General features: G+C 40.4%; 1 protein-coding gene across 2 annotated transcripts in view; it reads right to left on the bottom strand.

Annotated features, from left to right (window-relative positions):
* Nucleotides 1-6,474: 6,474 nt before the first annotated feature.
* OSBPL11 (oxysterol binding protein like 11) overlaps nt 6,475-20,353 on the bottom strand; it is a 103,647-nt gene continuing 89,768 nt past the window's right edge. For both annotated transcript variants that reach the window (XM_067738628.1, XM_067738627.1), the window contains exons 12-13: nt 12,725-12,878; nt 6,475-8,174 (exon numbers count right to left, since the gene is read on the bottom strand). In XM_067738628.1, coding sequence (XP_067594729.1) covers nt 8,109-8,174; nt 12,725-12,878 — 220 coding nt within the window. In that variant the 3' untranslated portion in view covers nt 6,475-8,108. The remainder of the gene's footprint in view (nt 8,175-12,724; nt 12,879-20,353) is intronic.

Here is a 20,353-nt window from a genome sequence, read left to right as displayed (position 1 = left end):
TTTTTTTTTTCCTGGCCGGCTGCTCTGCCCAGCTTGCAGGATCTTAGTCCTCCGACCAGGGACTGAACCTGGGCCCCTGGCAGTGAGAGCACCAAGTCCTAATCACTGGACCACCATGGAATTCCCAAGAAATTCTTTTTAATAAAGAGACAAAACTAGTGTTTATGTTAAGAGCCTGGGGTGGGAGAAGAAATGGTATCTCGAGCTTTTTAATGGGTCCATCTTTTGGACACCCTATCTTGAAGTTTTTATGTGCTTGGCACTTTACATACATTTTCATGAAATGCCCCTGCAAGGCAGGCATTATTTTCCCCATTTCACAGAGGAAGAAGCAGGCTTGGGTAATATTTGACAAGGTCACATAGCCAGCAAAAAAGGGGAAGACCTGAGATTCAAACCCAGATTTACAGGATATCCAGTATCCAAGCTCTTGGGGCATGCTGCTCTGGATGGGGGAGAGGAAAAAGAGCGATTCTTCTGGAAAAGGAGGCAACTGGCAGAAATCGAGGGTTCATTCCTCACCTGAAAACCCAGAGAGAAGCACATTTCCTTGGATTATGAAGGCAAAGTCACTTCACTGGCTAAAGTCTGGGAAAGCCCAAAGCCAACTCCATGGGATTTCCAATACAGGTGCTCTCTGTTCTTCTGATTCAGACAGGAGAAGGATACCCACTCCAGCATCCCCCTGGGGGAGGGCCTCAATGGGAAAAATCTCAGGAGCAGGGGTGACCGGCCAGGGCGGCTCTAAGGCTGAGTCGCCTTCTGGGTGGACACTTTCCCCACCTCATCCAGCCAGAGGAACTTCAGTCTCTTATATCTGAATAGCATGATTTAGGCTTCCATTTTGTCATGAGTTTAACAAATATTTACTGAGCTCCTGTGTTAGCCTAGAAACTCCATGTAACACCCATTCTCTGCTCTCCATCACCCAGGTTCTGTCTCCCCTCCCCAGGATTCTCCTCCTGTGTCTGGCCGGCCCCCCAGGGTCTGGGAAGGTCACGTTCTTGCTCTGAAACTACACTCTTCGCCTTGACCAGCAACCAGCCCCAACCCCACCCCGTCTCTCATTTTAGTGTCGGTGTGGGTGACATCTGCTTCATGTATTTTGAAGATGTATATTAGGTACATACACATTCATGACTGTTAAGACTTTCTAATGGAATTGGTATTTTATCATTGTGAAGCGTCTCCGTCTGTCTGCTGATACTCTTTTTCTTAAAGCCCATTTTGTCTGATATCAATATGGCCACACCAGCTATATAGTGCTTATTGTTTTGTTCGTATGGTAGATCTTTTTCCATTTTGTTATCTTCAACCTATCTGTGTCTTTATTTAAAGTTTCTCTTATAGACAGTATAAGTGGAGGGGGGAGAGGAAGGCTGCATTTGTGAGAAAATTTAAATTACCATCAATCAGTTTAAAACATTTATGTCTTGCGTGGAATCTTCTACTTGGAACTTCTGGTATCATTTGCCCCACGCTGTGGACTGCCACACGGGAACACTTTGCTGTCACTTATCAGAGGCACAGCCCTCCTAAGGGGGATACTATTCTTCTTCAGCCAACTGGCCAACCACCCCTCAGAGAGCAGTGGTTCCCAGGGTAGCAAAGCAAGGGGAGGGGCATGGCTGTGAATGCGGACACTCAGGAGCAGAATTAAGGGAGGGCAGGACACAGGAGACAGGGAGCAGCATCTGGGATCTTCCCTCTGCCTGAGAAGCATCCTGTCCAACACACGTTCAGAAAGGTGAGCAAGAAACAGGCAAGAGATGTAAGCTTTTGTGACTGATGACCTTTGGGTAGCTTTTAAATTGTTTCTCCCCAAACTATTTTGCCCTTTTTATTGAATCTATAGAACAATAAAGGACCTTCCAAATACGAGAAATAATTGTAAGTAAGTAAATTTATACTGAATGTACTTTGCCCTGTGTTTAGACTGGTTGTTTTCTCGACTTGGGATTTTTCCATGACCTCCTTCCCACATACTCATTAACCCTCTTCAACGAAGGCTGTCTTTTTTCTGTTCTGGCACGTCTCATCTTGTTTACTAGCTCTGTCTCCTCTTCTGGGCTAATGAACTCAGCAGTAAGAATGGGGTGGGACATGCCTCACGTCTCTGTGTCCCCTGCACTCAGCATGTAGGTCTGCTGAACTAGTGAATGAGTGGGAGGGGCGCAGCATACAAGGCAAAACAAGCAAACAAATAATAGCCAAGCACACTTTTACTTATGAAAGCCAGCCAGGCCTGCCTACCCTAGCTCTCACTGTACCCAGCAGGCCAAAAGAAAGCCCATCCAGCTTCTGCAGGCAACTCCTCACACAGGAATTCTCCCTGAAACTGCAAGGAAGGGGGGAGGTAAGAATGGTAGAATGGTTACGGTGGAATGCTGGCCAGTGCTGTCTCCTCTTGCATCCCTTCCCCAATCCCAAGGTGGGCCCTCCTCCCTAGCCCCTTCCCCACGGGCTTGGTCCTGAGAATCATTTCCTTGAGATTGAGAGGCAAGCAGCAGGAGTCACTGTGTCCCTGTCTGCAGCTGGGCCCTAATCAGTCAGATCTCTGCTTCTACCAGGAGTGTCTCTGAGCCGCCCTACCATCCTCACCTCTCCCCTTTGTTAGGAAGGAAAAGCGCTGACACTGCAGAGATCTGAGTCAACTGATTAATCCCAGAAACCACCAACTTCAGCCCTGAGGGGAATGGCAGAGGAGGGTTTTTTTTTTTTCTTTTTTTTCTGTGTAAATAACCCAAACTGGAGATCATAGGTAAGATATTATCTCAGAGATCCTCTAATCCAACCCCATCATTTTTCTGATGAGGACAGAGAAGCCCAGAGAGGCAGTTCAACTTGCCCACAGTCACTGCTAACAACCAGTTAGTAGCAGAAGGTGGTTGGGACACAGCTCTGGTCCCAAACTCTGATTGAGGGGCAGAGAGTGCCTGGTTCAGCTTCTTCTGAAGGCCAGGTGAACTCTCTCACGGGAATAGCCATTTCCTTGCCTGGAGGGGGGAGTTTTTTCTTTTCCACTTGAGGAGGGATGAGGTGCTGGGGACACAGCCACAGGTATCTATCAGCCAGTGAATGAATGAACAAATTGTGGTATATTCCAAACAATGAATTCCTATTCAGCAATAAAAAAGAATAAACTATTGATACACGAATCAACATGGATAAATCGCAGAATAATTATATTGAATGGAATAAGCCAGACGCCCTCCCAAAAGACCATATTGTTTGATTGTTTATATAAAATTCTAGAAAACTCGAATTAATTTATGTGACATAAAGCAGATTAGTGAGGTAGTGGGTTGAATGGTGATCTCCAAAAATCACCACTGGTGATTGGTGACGTCCTAATTTCTGGAACCTGTGAATGTTACTTTACTTAGAAAAAGCGTCTTTGCAAATGTAATTAAGGATATTGAGATGAGATCATTGTCTTGGATTATCCTGGTGGGCCTTAAATCCAGTGTCAAGTGTCCTTATGAGAGGATACCAATACAAGTAGTCCCTGGAAATGGGAAAGAGGTGGAGAGAGGGGAGAGGTGGGAAGGAGAGATTACAAAGGTGTAAGAGTAAACTTTTGGGAATGATAAATATTTTCATTATCATGATTGTGATGATGTTTCATGGATGGAGACGTATGTCAAAACTTGTCAAATTGTATACTTTAAGTCCATTATACATTAACAAAACTGTTAAAAAGATGAAAGATCCATGGGTCTAAAACAAGATTCCACTCGCAATATTCTGGCTTTTTGGAAGTAGTCCACATAACGTTGATATGTGGTGCATTCTCAGAAAACTGATCATGAGATGAAACACCAACATATGAAGAACAGCTGAATAACCCCAGAATATTAAAATTCGGATAACTGATATATATATTAATATATAAAGTAATCAAATATATTAAGTATTGCAATGTACAAAACATTCTCATCTTATATGGACTTCATTAGAACTGAGACCAATTACATCCTTGTAGTGAGATAGATTTTGATGCCCCTCTTTGACTTCTTCTGTTGGATCTTCTGTTTTTCATGATATCTTATCTTCTCCAATTCCTGTTGTTGTTGCTTTTTTTCTCCCTCTTCTTATGTTTTGCTGGAGCATGTACTTTAATAGCTTCCAGAAAAGGAAATGCTGGCATAAACGTTTTTTGAAATCTTGCATGTCAGATTTGTCTTTTGGCTGGGGACAAAATGCTAGGCAAAATTGCTCTTTTGTCTTTTAGCTTTCAGGGATATTATTGAGAAGGCTGATGCCATTCTCTTTTTAGAATCTTCTCTTTATCTCTAGTGTTATGAAATTTCACCATGATGTGCTTTGGCTCGGGCTTTTATTTTTTCTCTGTTGTGCAGGGTATTCATGGCATTTCAAATGGATTCACATCATTTACTCTGGGAAATTTTCATAAATATATACATACACATCATACACACATATACATATATCAAAATAGTATCATCCCTTCCATTGGTTTTCTTTCCCTGGAATCCCCACTAGTTACATGTCAAGACTTCCTGGATTGCTTCTCTCATTTCCGTAGCATTTCTCTCCTTTCGTCCATTGTTCATTCTTTTGTTCTGTTTGCTGAGAGCTTTTTCTCACTTAACTTCTAGACCATGTATTGAGTATTTAATTTGAACTATCATATTTTAAATTTCCAAGACCTGTGCTTGTTCTCTGAACAGTCCATTTTAAAAATAGCATTTTGTTCATGTTTCGTGGAAACAATATCATCTCATCTGCCTGAAGATTTAATTTTTTCTGAAGTTACTTCCCCTGACTTCCTGAATTATCTGCTTCCTCTAATTTCTTTTCTCCTGTTTGTTTTGATCTCTCTTTTATTCATGTTGGAAGCTTTCCTCAAATGTCTGCTGATCCTTAGCTATTAAAACGAGCCATGATATGTTGTCTATATATACAGTGTGGTGGACGATGGATATGTGTAACGTATTGGTGAGAGGGTGGAGGAACTGCTGACTTGGCTGCTGACTTGGCTTTACTGTAAAGTACTTAACAGGGTTGTCAGCTGAGCTTTTTGCTGGTGGACCCTTCAAATATATTGTAGGACTTTTTTTTTTCTGGAGTTGTTCTCCTAAAAGGGATCTGTTAATCTCTCGCCTAAGGGTATAAGCCTGACTGCCAATATTTTGGGAATGGGATAGGGGAAGGGGCTGAAAGATCTGAATTGGTTCAATCAGAACCAATTTGTTCTGGTTCAATCTCTCCAGAGTCTCTTGTAGGGTGGAACAAGGGTTAGTCACCTGGATGCATTGTTTGGGGCTTCTTATGCAGACTTTGAACCAACCCTGTTGTTTTCAGCTCACTGCTCAACTCTGCCTTCCACATTACCTAGGTACACTGATGCTTTTCTGGGATTTGGAAAGACCAATAGCCTTGCCTGTGTCAACATCCCATTCTCAGGAATTAAGTTTTAGCTTCTTCCCTCATCCAAGTCTCTGAGGATAGGGAGAGTATTTGCCACATCAGAGTCCAATGCACCACCCAGCCCCAAAGGAATACTCAGCAGATATCTGTTGAATGAATGAAGGTCTAGCTAAGTGACTTGAAGTGAGCGCTAAACTTTCTGAGCAATAATTTCTTCATCTGTAAAGTTTGAACAGCCATCCGTGACTTTCCAATTTCACAGGGCTGTTGTGGAGTGAAGGGACTCAATACTTTTCTTCTTCTTCTTCTTATTTTTGGCGACAAGTAGGTATTAGAGGTGATGTTGGTTACAACTTGCAGAATTCAGTGAATCAATATGTAGATCCCATACCTTTCCCAAAACACAATCTAAAGGGCAGAATTTTCTCTCCTTTTCACTTCTAGTCTTGGACTTCTTAACATACAATTCCTAATAGCCAGAAGGAAAGTGTACATTTAAAACTTTGGCCCAAAAGAGAGAGATACAATTGCTACAAAGACTTGTTTCCCTGGCCAAATATTAACAAGGTGTAGATTAAAAAACAAAACGAAACAAAAACAAAAACAAAAACCAGAAAAGGCCTGTACCTTTTGTTAAGTGAATAAGCTGCAGCAGATGTCAAGAAGAGGACAAGGTAAAACAGTTACCCTAAAGTGGTATTATTTCACTCCTGTCAAGGGGGGGAGATTTCAATTACTCAGAAATGTACTTTTAATAAGAATTAAAAAAAATCATATTTCAGTAATTCTTAAAATGGTTCAAAAATTCAAAGAAATAAATGGGCATTCAAACGGTTCAAAGAACAAAACAAAAACCTCTAGTTTCATTTTATATTCTTGCTCTATTTCCAGTTTATTTAAAAGTCGTAAAATTATAACATTTTAATTTTAAAAAATTGTTATTAAATTTACTCCCTTATTTCCCTAAGAGATTCCTGAAGGTAAGGATTTAAAATCAATGTCCTTCTCGAATGAACAGGGCAATAACTCCGCTAAATATAAACTTTCTATTTCTCTCCATTCACAAAACAGACAAAGGCATCATTGTTCTCTAGTTTTATTATTTCTTAATCTTCCCAACACATGAACTATAACTCATTTTGAGATTTTTCAGTGCATTTCACAGCAAAAATGAACAGGGGAATCATTAAAATGGTTGTACATTAACCAATTATCTTCTTATAATTTACAATTTGTTGAAAAAAATTATTATTTTGCTGTTTTCATCCTATTAGCCCCCTTCAATAAAACACAGTTTATCAGAGCACAAAGCTTAAGCTTCTTATGATGATGCAACAGATACAGCCACTTACAATGGCTGATGAATAACAGGTATATGTTACACACACCGATTGGAAGACCACATCAGAAGAAACAGAGTAAGGCACCACTCTTGGAAAATTAAGGTAGCTTGAAGTAACAAGTGTTGAGCACCATAAGTAGGTGCTAAATAAATACTTGAATGAATGACGAAAGCCATAATTAGCACTATTCTTTTAATTGCCAGCAATTCTTCAACCTCAATAAAATACTTATTTAAAAAAAAGACTGTACCTGAATATAACTTCCTGATATCTTTTTTCCTGACACCTTTTTATTTCATACTGTTTCTTCAGCATTTGCGTTTCCTTGAAAAAACAAAACATACCATACATGCACTTAGTCACATATATAACTTCTGAATTACTGACAAATATGAATAGTTGTTTTAAATTTTGAGTGAACAGAGGTAAGATAAAGCATACTTATCCAGAGGGATAGCACGTAATATTGAATATTAACCTACAAGTGAAAAAAAGGTAAGGAAAACAGTAAGTCTTATTTTTTAATATTTGCTTGTTCTTTAATGCCTCAGTTCTTGAGAAGGGCCAAAATCTCATCATACTGACATGACCACATTTTAAAAAACTGTCTCTCAAGTATAATATTTAATAAAACTAGGTATTGAAAAATGCTCTGAAATTTTTCAAGTCAATGTTGTTTTCAAGTATATTAAAATGCTCAGAAGAAAAAATTCTCCATGGTTATAATTCTAATCAATTTATAAATATACTTTTTAAAAGAGAGTTCTAACAGAGGTGGATAATGGATAAGTTCCTCAGACACAGGCACACAGTCTCTTTGAAGGAACAGAATGCCTTGTTATGACAACCTGGTTGACTTTTTTTTTAACACTGATTTCAGGCACAATGGCTGAAGCCACTTCTGGGTCATCTTCTTCCTCCTCTTGATTTGTTGTAAGAGTAGTGAATACTTCAGTTACTGACAGAAAGCAAAGCACAAACTCTGAAAGAGACTTCAATTTTCACTACAAAGAAATCAAAATCACTGAGTTCTCACTGTTGTGTTTATCTGCTGCCCCCATGCAAAAAGAGGGGATTCAAACTTAGCTTTTGGAGAAGGAACTGGATAAAAGATTAATCATCTAATAATTCAGGTGAAAGGGCTTCAGATGATATTGCTCACATCACATGAACGGCTTGGTGAGAGGTCCATCGTGCTTCTTCAACACTTTGGTCTTGCTGCAGTTCTATGGTGTCCTAATTGGTACATTCGTGTGTAGTTAGTTTCAGTCTGTGCAATCAGGAAGCAGGTCACTCAGTGCAATGACTCCATTCTGAGAGAGTTTAGGGTAAATAGAGAAGTTCATTTGGTCGAGTCTTAGATAGTGTGTGTCACTCTGCGGGTTGTACTGTTGGAATTATTTTCCAAAGCGGTTTGTGATAAACCCAGGCATCTCCCTGAAACAAGTAGAAAAATAAATTACAGAACCATTCCTTTATTATTTTCAGAATCAGTAACCAAAACTAGATGCAATGCCTTCATTGAAATGGAATTCTGTTCTCACATTTAAAAACAAGAGTTTGTGAAGAAAAAGCCTCGGTGCTTAAGACACCAAAAAATATGTGTGGTTTAGCTAGGATTAGGTGAGAAGTTCTGGTCTGGGAAGACCTAGTTTGTGCTCCACGAATATTTTACTTTGCAGAAGTCATTTGTAGCAATTCTGCCAATTTTGCCAAGATGCTGCAGATTGAGCCCCACTGATGGAGTGACAGGCAGCAGGTGGAGCATAGGAAATGGTCACCAAGGTACGAACTGTTCTCTGCATCTCAGCTGGCATCTCTAGGATCTGAGTATTGTTTCCTAGTTCTTTTCTGACTCTACCCTATTAGTTTTCCCTGGTTCCTGTGAATAGAAGGATACCAAAAGGAGATAAAGTCAGTCAAAGAGTGAAAGAAAGACAGGAGAAGACCAAGTGAGGAAAAAAGTGCTGCAGCAAATGCATGAAGCAGCATACTGGGGTGAGATCTTGGCAGAGCTGAGGTCACAGTAGCTAAGACTGTAGTTCGGTGTTTATGTGACTAGGTGAAGGAAGTCAGATTTGAACCTCTGTCTGTAACCCCTATATCGCCCTCAATTTATTTGCATTAAAAAAATTTTTTTAGGGACTTCCCTGGTGGTCCAGTGGTTAAGACTTCACCTTCCAATGTAGGGGGTGTGGGTTCAATCCCTGGTCAGGGAGCTAAGATCCCACATGCTTCATGGCCAAAAAACCAAAACATAAAACAGAAGCAATATTGTAACAAATTCAATAAAGACTTTAAAAATGGTCCACATCAAAAAAAAAAAACTTCAAATAAATATTTAAAAATATATATTTACCCTACCTTACTCCAAAAATGGCTTACACCCAGCAATTATGTGGGTCATAGTGACGAGGACTCTCTCCTTGACCAAACTTTAAAAGTTAGACTCCTCTGTCTCTCTTCTTGACTAAGCCTCATCCTAGGCCTGCTAAACTCAGTTTTAGCAAAAAAAAATCCTGATGAACTAGTTTATCAAGAATTCTCTCATCTTTGATATCCAATGAAACTCTTCTCCTCACACTTTTGATCTAATCATGTGCCTCCCCCGACCCACCATCCTTGACATCTGACCAAGTTCCTCTTAGTAATCTTCCATCTACTCTCTCATCCTGCCCATTGGCTATAAATTCCCACTTATCAACACATTCAGAGTTGAATTCAATCTTTTTCCTCTACTGCAATATTCTTGAACAAAGTCTTCCTTTTCATTTTTAATAAGTGTCAGAATAATTTCTCTTTAACAACAGAAACCATTATGTTGTTTAAATTAAATCACCTGGTTGATAATTATCACAAAACACACAAGATGTCTCCTAACCACATTACAGAATGCTAGGTTTAGAAGTTAAGACGTGCCACCTGACCATCTCACTTCACAGATGAAGAAACTGAGGCTCCGAGAAGTGAAATGAGTTGTCCAACTTCACCCAGGAAGGGGCAGAGTTCTTTTCAGTGCACCTTCTATATAATTACCTACATTTTACAGATGAGGCAACCGAAGTTAGAAGTGGTACATAAACTATCCAAGGAATGACTGAGGTTCAGGCTTAGCACATCTGACTCCAATGTGGTCCACTATTCTGCAAGAGCCTTCCTGCTTGCATTTATACACATCTGAAGCAATTTTAAACATCCACTCAAGAGGATATGACCAATAGATCCTGATGGACCAATTATCCTGATGGATAATCGCAAAAGGGAGGAAATGGAAGATCTAATAAATTAAACGTCAATGAGAAATGGTCAGGAAAAGAAGGTAGGTATTATCAAATGATACTAGAAACACTTTAAGTTCATCTATACTTTCTCAGGTTACTCTACCTCCTCTTTTTATATCAAGTGACTCTACTCCTCCATCTAACTAAAGCCAACTCCAAACTGGTCTGTTGGTTTGACAGCAATAATGAAAGTACCAAACAAGTGGAAAAGCTCTTGTCACTCATAACAGTATGTATGAAATATCTACTAAGTGCCCAGCACTGTGTTTAGGACCACAGGGGAGACAAAATTGACTTTTCAATAACATATGATTCTTCTTAGCAAAGAGCCATACCTGATGGCAATAGCGCCAAAGTTGTTATGAACTTCGTGGTACCAGTGTCAGCTAACTACCATCCTCGTCAGCCTCACCTCTACTCTGTAGTGCTTCTTACAGCACAGTCCATGGTCCTGTCACATACAGGATGTGACGCGACAGCCCCATGGGCTTAGACAATCAGCATGTGACACAAACCCATCTATTGTTGTACCACTGTGTCATGGCACACCATTTAGAAAGCCATCTTACATCTTACCAACTAAAGAGGCCCAAACCTGAGCCAGCATCTCCAATCTACTGTTTCATCAGGCAGTTAGTGAAGACTATCTAGGCAGAAAGGAATTCACTACTTTATTAGACAACTGCTCTATCTTGCTATCACTTTCTACATCTGTCTATCCAACATCACAAAGTATAATAAAGGGATTAAGTGGTATGTTCTTAATAATATCTGTCAAATACATGAGAAGTAGCATGTTTACATGTCATGTTAATTGCAAGAACCAGGAGGCCTATCTTTTAAAATCGGTTGCATCTTTTACCCATTACAGCTTCTTGCTCTCAGCCCCTAGAGTTCATTTTTAATGATTTATAGAAGGCTTCCCTTAGAAAAATTCTCCTCGTTAGAATCTGCTTCTGGTATACTATCTTAGTGAGCTTGAAATGAAAAAAACCTAAGGTTACAAGACTATAATTTTGCATAGTAGTTACAAAGGTTTATCTTTTCATATAAAAATGAAGAGATGTAAAGTATTTTTCCTTGAATTCCTATCCATTTAAACATTTGGGGGACTTCCCTGGTGGTGCAGTGGTTAAGAATCCACCTGCCAATGCAGGCGACACGTGTTTAAGCCGTGGTCCGGGAAGATCCCACATGCCGCGGAGCAACTAAGCCCGTGCACCACAACTACTGAGCCTGTGCTCCAGAGCCCGTGAGCCACAACTACTGAAGCCCGTGCGCCTAGAGCCCATGCTCCACAACAAGAGAAGCCATCGCAATAAGAAGCCCATGCACCACAACAAAGAGTAGCCCCCACTCACTACAACTAGAGAAAGCCCGCATGCAGCAATGAAGACCCAATGCAGCCAAAAAGAAAGAAAGAAAGAAAGAAAGAAAGGAGGGAGGGAGGGAGGGAGGGAAGGAAGGAAGAAAGAAAACAGTTGGCATTTATATTTCATACCCAAAGATGAGAAAAATTAAAGCAATGAAACTACTACAATAAACTGTGGGCTTTTAAGAGTAATAACTATGCAAAATTCACAAACTGTTTTTCTAGATTCTTCCTGACAGACCAATATTAAAATTCAATGAGTTTCCTTAGACTTGGCTATGGACAAGAAAACTTTTCTTGGCATCAGCTCTGGTCCATTATTCACCTTACTCTGAATTCTACCAGAAATTAATAAACAAAATAAAACAAAACCTTTAAATTTAGAAAAGACTTTAGGAATCATTTTGTCTTACCTGCAAAACTAGTGAATTAAATGCTTCTACATAAGCCATGGTCTCTTACATGAGTCTAGCGATGGGGAACACATTACTATAAATGTACACTTGTCATTATTGGATTATTTATTTATTTATTTATTTATTTACAGTACGCAGGCCTCTGTTGTGGCCTCTTCCGTTGCAGAGCACAGGCTCTGGACGCGCAGGCTCAGCGGCCATGGCTCACGGGCCTAGCCGCTCCGTGGCATGTGGGATCTTCCCGGACCGGGGCACGAACCCGTGTCCCCTGCATCGGCCGGCGGACTCTCAACCACTGCGCCACCAGGGAAGCCCGATTATTGGATACTTTTTATTGTTATACATTCCTTCTTATGTTAAGCTCAAAATGCTTCCTGGTAGTCTGGGCCTAGCTCAAGTCTGCTATTGGAGCTGATAAGAAACTTCTATGTGATAAGCCTAACCTATATTTGAAGAAAGTTATAATGAATGGCTCCAATTATCTGTTTTCCAGCCTAAGTACCCCCCACATCACTCTTTTTTCCTTAAACAATGCAAAGATTCTAGTCACTTCTCACTATCCTCTGTGTAGCCATTTAAGTTTTTCATGCATCCTTAAAATGTGGTCTCTGGAAGTGAACAAAGAGTTTCACTGTGGTACAAAAACAACAAATTGTCAATTGCATATTCTGTTATTGAGATTAAAGATTAATGTCGGTATTTTGTGGCCAATCTAAATCCCCAAATCTATTTCATCTGAACTGCTGGTAAACTATTCTACTTTGACAAACTGTGAAAAGCTCATGAAAAAGCTCATGGTTAAGCTGGACTATTTTTAGAAATAAAGCTATATAAGTGATAATTCAAGAAAGCCTACTAAGCTAAAGTTCTCACTAAGTAGATAATGAGTTTTAGTCTGAAGACATGTAGGACATGTACCTCTTTAATAAAATATTTGGTTTTCCAAGGTGTGCCTGTTTCAGTACGATGCCTTTCTTCAGTCCTCTGGCGTTCTTCCAGGGTACGTTTATGCTCTGTGGCCTTATCAATATCAGATTCCCTCAGAGAGTCTGTCACATTTCTCCACAATCGCCTGAAATCCGAAAACCACACATTTTACATTCTTCAAAAAAGATAATTAAATAGAACTGATACCCTCAAAATTAACAGTAATCTTAATAAATTACATTTCCTGAATCAGATCTAGAATTTCATGCCTATGAGTTACAAGAATGCTGACACTATGTTGCTGATGTTAATGTCCAAGATGCTGCTGCTTCTACTTCTTTTTAAATTAAAAATAATTTATATTTTCCCAAGTTATATAACCAAGATTTTTATTTTTAAGAAACTTAGGAAACAATACGCAAAAGGAGAAATAAATTTTTTTAAAATAAATTTATTTATTTATTTTTGGCTGTGCTGGGTCTTCGTTTCTGTGCGAGGGCTTTCTCCAGTTGTGGCGAGCAGGGGCCACTCTTCATCGCAGTGAGCGGGGCTCTCACTGTCGTGGCCTCTCCCGTTGCGGAGCACAGGCTCCAGACGCACAGGCTCAGTAGTTGTGGCTCATGGGCTTAGTGGTTCCGCGGCATGTGGGATCTTCCCAGACCAGGGCTCAAACCCGTGTCCCCTGCATTGGCAGGCAGATTCCCAACCACTGCGCCACCAGGGAAGCCCGAGAAATAAATTTTTAAAAAGCTGAAATAGAAGAGACCACTTGTGCTTCTGGACGTGATTAAATAATGGGCACCAGATTTACCCTCCTGCTTTTAATCAACTATAGAACCAGACAAAATATAATGAAACAATGGTTTTCAGATGTCAAACAAAAGGCAGCACAGGACAGTGACTCCTGAGAGCAGGCAAACAAATGAGGGGGTACTATGAGTGCTCCAACTGATGAGTTAGAGAGCTTGCAGGCACAGCACGGGGGCAGGGTGGGGGGAGCTCAACAAACTCCAAGCCAAAGAAATCTGCCAAGACAATTCTTTGGGGGAAGTATAGTCTGTTCAACAAATGGTGCTGGGACAGCTGGATATCCACGTGCAAAAAGGTGACTTTAGGCTCTCACCTCACAATAAAACTTAGAAGATAAAAAAACACTGATAATCTCACCTCATCAAATAAAAACTGATCACTGAAATAAACACCATTAAGAAAATGAAAAGATGAGCAAGAGACCAGGAGACAATATTTACGAAACACATACCCAATAAAGGATCTGTGTCCAGAATTTACAAAGAACTCCTATAACACAATAAGACAACAAACAATTCAATTTAAAAAATGGGTGAAATTTATAAGCAAACATTTTAACAAAGAAGATATACAAATGGCTAATTAGAACATAAAAACATGCTCAACATCACTAGCCATTAGGGAAATGCAAATTAAAATCACAATGAGATACTATTTCACACCAGCTAGAATGGGCATACTAAATAAGACAGGCAATAACAAATGTTGATGAAGATGAAGAGAACTGGAACCTTCATAGGTTTCTGGCAGGAATGTAAAATGGTGCAGCCAGTTTTGAAAATAGTTTGGCAGTTTCTTGAAAAGTTAGACATAAAACTACCACACAAACCAGGAATTCCATTCGTAGGTATTTACCCAAGGGAAGTGAAAACATGTCCACACAAAGATCTGCACAAGAATGTTCACTGCAGTATTAATCATCATAGTCCAATACTGCAAATGTCCATCAGTTGGTGAAGGGATAGACAAAATGTAGTATCACATAATGGAGTACTATTCAGTAATAAAAAGGAATGAAATATTGATACATGTTGTACCACGAATGAACCTCAAAAACGTGCTAAGTGAAAAAAGCTAGGCATAAGAGATCACATACTGTATGATTCCATTTATCTGAAATGTCCAAAGTAAAATTATAGAGACAGAAAGTAGGTTCCCTGGGACTGGGGGCAGGAACAGGGATTAACTATCAATGGGCATGAAGGATCTTATGGGAAGATCAAAGGATTCTAAAACTAATTAATGGTAAAAACTGTACCACTAAGGAAAGCTACCAAAATCACTGAATTGTGATTTTAAAACAGGTGAATTTTATGATATGTAAAATATATCTCAATAATATTTTTAAGTGGCAATTTTAATATTAAAGTAGAATTCAAAGCAAGAACTATGACCACGGATGGAGGATCATCTCATAATGGCCAAGGGCTGGGGGCAATGCAGCAAGAGGATGTGCAATCTTTTCAGGGTCAGCATTCTGGAGAAACAGAGTGTGGTTCCTATTTGCCAGGAAGCTTGAGGATGTTTCCAACAACTGTGTTACCATTCCTGAGAAAAGGACATATAATCTTAAATGTGTATGGCCCAAACAACAGAGGTCCAAATAACATGGCACAAAAACTTATCGAACTATAAAGAGAAATATTCCATTAAAATTGGTAATTTCAGTAACTGATCTCAATACCTCTTCTCAACTGATAGAGTGCACAGAAAATCAGTAAAGATACAGAGGACTAGAAAAATATGATTAATCCACTTGATCTAATTGACATTTACAGAATACTCTCACCTAACATCAACAGAATACACATTCCTGTCAAGTGCACACAAAACATTTACCAAGATAGAATGCATTCAGTGCTATAAAACAGATCTCAATAAATTTAAAGGATTAAAACCACACAAAGCACATTCTTTTACCAAAATGAAATTAAATTAGAAATGAATACTGAGAAGATATCTGGAAAAGCTCCAAATATTTGGAAATTAAACAACACATTACTAAATAAGTTCAAGTCCAAAAAAAAAAAAAAGAGAGAGAAGAAAAACCCACAAGGGAAATCAGAAAACACATATCAAAAAGTTCAAAAGGTAGAGGCCAGATCAAGACGGCAGAATAGAAGGACATGGAGGTCACCTCCCCCAACAAAGACATCAAAAATACACCTATATGTGGAAAATTTCTCACAAAATACCTGCTGAATGCTGGCAGAGATCTCATACAACCAAAGCTGCAAAAAAGATCACTAAGTAGTTGGGATTGACATGTATACACTGATGTGTATAAAACTGATGACTAATAAGAAACTGCTGTATAAAAAAATAAAATTAAATTAAAAAATTAAAAAAAAAAAAGATCACTAAGTAACTGGGCAGGATGAAAGGAAAAAAAAAAAAAAAAGGAATCAGGACAAGACCTGTGCCCCTGGGAGGGAGTTGTGAAAGAGGAAATGTTCCCTCACCCTGGGAAACTTCTTCACTGGCAGGGAGATCAGCCGGGATGGAAAGAGTGTTTCAGAGGCTTGAAGGAGAGGGCAGTAGCCAGCTTGTGGCATGCAGAATAGAGAGAGACCTGCACAGAAGGTCCTGGCCAACTCCATGGACTCCCTAGCCCAAGACACATGGCTGCTGGTGTGTGCAGGGGCTGGGTGCTGAAACTCAGGCTTCAGAGGACAGACCGGGGGAGCGGATTGCGGATGGCTACACGGAGACAGCGTGAAGGGGCAGGAGTGAGGCCCAAGCCACAACCAGGGGTGTGCAGAGGAAAGAGCCTGGGTCTGCCACTGAAGCCCCATTGTTAACATATGCGTGCAAAGGAAGGGATGGGGCCTGTCATAGCAGCCTCATTCTCAGTGTGCTCACAGCAGGATGGATCTGCCTCTATGAGTCCTGGGAGCACATAACCACACAAGGAGGTGGGGCTGAAATCCGAGCCAATCCCCAGGGACTGCATGACTTTAGAAGCAGGGCTGAGATCTGAGCGCCCCAGCAGCTGTGCGATCTGCAGATTTACGTGCTATGGGTGGCTTTGTAAACTCAGTGCCTGTGGGACATCTGAGAAGATTACTGGTGCACCCATGGCCAGGGTAGGTCTGGTGATAGCAGTTGCAGGCTCTGCAGGTACACACCAGGGGTGGGGCCAGGGATCTGGGCTGACTCAGTAGCTCCCACGGTGGGTCTAGGTGTGCGACTATGGCAGTGCTGGTGCCTGACTTCAGCAGTTCTGCACCAATGGGTCTGTGCTAGTGGCTTTGTGAGCACAGAGCCTGAGGGACCGACTGGCCTGGATGGCCGACTGCCTGAATTCCCATGGTTGAGGCAGGGCTTGAGGGCAGTGCCAGAAACAGTGTACTCTGTGAGCCTGCACAATGGGTGACAGGCAACACCACAGAGCTCACTTCCTAGGGGACAGCTCCAACGGAGGAATACTCCGTGGCTCCTCTCCCAGAGGAAGCGCTCTAGTCCTTCCTACCTCATACCACAGATCAGAAACAGATCTGGGGGTGTCTACTCCAACAACTGGGGAGCAGGCTCTGCCCCCAACAGGGCTGTGACAAAGAGGAGACCCTGCTCAACATCCATTGCAGGCTCTGATCACCACAACAATCACACACCCTATCAATGGGAAACAGCCAACACACACTGAGGAAAGACGTGGCAGTCATACATACTAAAGACAGCCCTTATCCCCAAAATATTAGACTCACAGAGGCTACACCAGGACACTCCCACATAAAAACAGCCCTTCAAGACCACAGTTGATTAAGTGTTTCTCCTAAACTCACAGTCAGAGAAATACAAGTAAAATGAAGAAGCAGAGGAACCGCTCTCAATTAAAAGATCAAGGGAATTCCCCTAAAGATGACCGACATCTCCAGTATACCCGATTCTGAATTCAAAAAGGAGATAATGAAAATACTGAAGGAATTAAGAAAGGCTATAGATAGAAGTGCAGATTACTGTAAAAAGCAACTAGAAACTATTAAAGAGGTACCAATTAAAATTAGAAAACTCAAAAAAAAATTAGAAAACTCATTTGCCAAGACAAAAGTTGAGCTTAAAGGCAATAAATAGCAAACTGGATAACTCAGAAGAACGAATAAGTGATCTGGAGGGTAGAATAATGGAAATCACCCAATCAGGATAGCAGACAGAAAGACAAATTAAAAAAAAAATGAAAGCAATATACGAGACCTATAGGATAATATAAAGCATGCCAATCTACGCATAATAAGGATCCCAGAAGGAGAAGAAAGAGAAAAGGGGATCAAAAATGTACTTGAAGAAATTATGGGACTTCCCTGTTGGCGCAGTGGTTGAGAGTCCGCCTGCCGATGCAGGGGACGTGAGTTCGTGCCCTGATCTGGGAAGATCCCACATGCTGCGGAGCAGCTGGGCCCGTGAGCCATGGCCGCTAAGCCTGCACATCCGGAGACTGTGCTCCGCAACGGGAGAGGCCACAACAGTGAGAGGCCTGCGTACAGCAAAAAAAAAAAAAAAAGAAATTATGGCTGAAAACTTCCCTAATCTAAAGAAGGAAACAGTTGTCGAGGTACAGGAAGCACAGAGGGTCCCAAACAAGATGAACCCAATCAGACCTACACCAAGACATATTATAATTAAAATGGGAAAATTTAAAGAGAGGATTCTAAAGGCAGCAAGAGAAAAACAAACAGTTAAATTAACAAGGGAACCTCTATAAGGTTATCAGCTGATTTCTTTACAGAAACACTGCGCGCCAGAAGACAGTAGCAAGATATATTCAAAGTCTTGAAAGGGAAAAAGGTGCAACCTAGGATACTCTACCCAGAAAGATTATCATTTAGAATAGAAGGAGAGATAAAGAATTTCTTAGACAATCAAAAACAAAAAGAATACAGTAATATTAAACCTATCCTAAAATAACTATTGAAAGATCGTCTCCAAATAGAAAAGCAGCAAGAATCTACAGTAAAGAGAAAAGCACAATTGGAAAGTAAATCACTTAAATAAGCCAGTACACAGATTAAAAAAAATTTTTTTTGGAAAGCGATGACAACTACAATGAACAGCAAAAGGATAAACATGAAGATGTAAAAGAGGACATCAAAATCATAATATATGGGAGAGAAGAGTAAGAAAATGCAGACTTTTTTTTTTTAAAGACTGTGTTTGGGCCTATATGACTACCAGTCTAAAGCAAGCAGATATAGTAATAGGCTAACATACTTCAAAACCAGGGTAACCACAAATCAAAAACATACAATATATTCACAAAAGCCAAAAAGAAGAGAACACAAGCATAATACAAAAGAAAACCACCAAACCACAAAAATAAAAAGGAACAAAGAAGAAATACAACATCAACTGGAACACAAGGTTCAAAATGGCAATAAACACATATCTATCAATAATTATCTTGAATGTTAATGGACTAAATGCTCCAATTAAAAGACACAATGGGGATTTTGCTGTCGATCCAGTGGTTAAGACTCCGCACTCCCACTGCAGAGCGTGCGGGTTCAATCCCTGGTTAGGGAACTAATATCCCACAGGCTGCACAGTGCAGGAAAAAAAAAAAAAAAAAAAGGACAGAGTGGGGAAAAAAAAAGACAGAGTGGCAGATTGGATAAAAAAATAAGAGCCTATAATATGCTGCCTACAAGAGACCCCCTTTAGGGCAAAGGACACACATAGATTGAAAGTGAGGGGATGGAAAAAATAATTCATGTAAATGGAAATGACAAGAAAGCGGGGAGAGCAATACTCAGACAAAAAAGACTCGGACTTCCCTGGTGGAGCAGTGGTTAAGGATCCGCCTGCCAATGCAGGGAACATGGGTTCAAGCCCTGGTCCAGGAAGATCCCACATGCCGCGGAGCAACTAAGCCCGTGAACAACAACTACTGAGCCTACACTCTACAGCCTGCGAGCCACAACTACTGAGCCCATGGGCCACAACTACTGAAGCCCATTGCCTAGAGCCCGTGCTCCACAGCAAGAGAAGCCACCACAATGAGAAGCCTGCACACCACAACGAAGAGTAGCCCCCGCTCACCACAACTAGATAAAGCCCACACACAGCAACGAAGACCCAATGCAACCAAAAATAAATAAATAAATAAGTAAATTTATTTTTAAAAAAGAAGACTTTAAAACAAAGGCCATAAAAAAACAAAAAGGACACTATATAATGGTAAAATGATCAATACAAGAAGAGGATATTAAACTTGTTAACATATATGCACGTGACATAGGAGCACCTAAATACAAAAAACAAATATTAACAGAAATAAAGGGAGAAACTGATGGGAATAAAATAATAGTAGGAGACTTTAACACCTCATTCACATCAGTGGACAGATCTTCCAGACAGAAAATTAATAACGTAACAGAGATCCTAAATGATACAATAGAACGGTTAGACTTAATTGATATTTTCATCCAAAAAAAACCAGAATACACATTCTTTTCAAGTGCACATGGAACATTCTCTAGGATTGACCACATACTAGGAAACAAAACAAACCTCAACAAATTTGAGTAAAGAAATTATTTGAAGGACTTCGCTTGTGGCACAGTGGTTAAGAATCTGCCTACGAATGCAGAGGACACGGGTTCGAGCCCTGGTCCGGGAAGATCCCACATGCCGCAGAGCAACTAAGCCTGTGTGCCACAACTACTGAGCGTGTGCTCTAGAACCCAAGAGCCACAACTACTGAGCCCACGGGCCAGAACTACTGAAGCCCATGCACCTAGAGCCTGTGCTGTGCAACAAGAGAAGCCTGCACACTGCAACAAAGAGTAGCCCCGGCTTGCCATAACTAGAGAA

Source organism: Pseudorca crassidens, chromosome 5 (assembly GCF_039906515.1).
Source record: "Pseudorca crassidens isolate mPseCra1 chromosome 5, mPseCra1.hap1, whole genome shotgun sequence".
Lineage (NCBI taxonomy): Eukaryota > Metazoa > Chordata > Mammalia > Artiodactyla > Delphinidae > Pseudorca > Pseudorca crassidens.
This window is presented reverse-complemented; position numbering and strand designations above follow the sequence as displayed.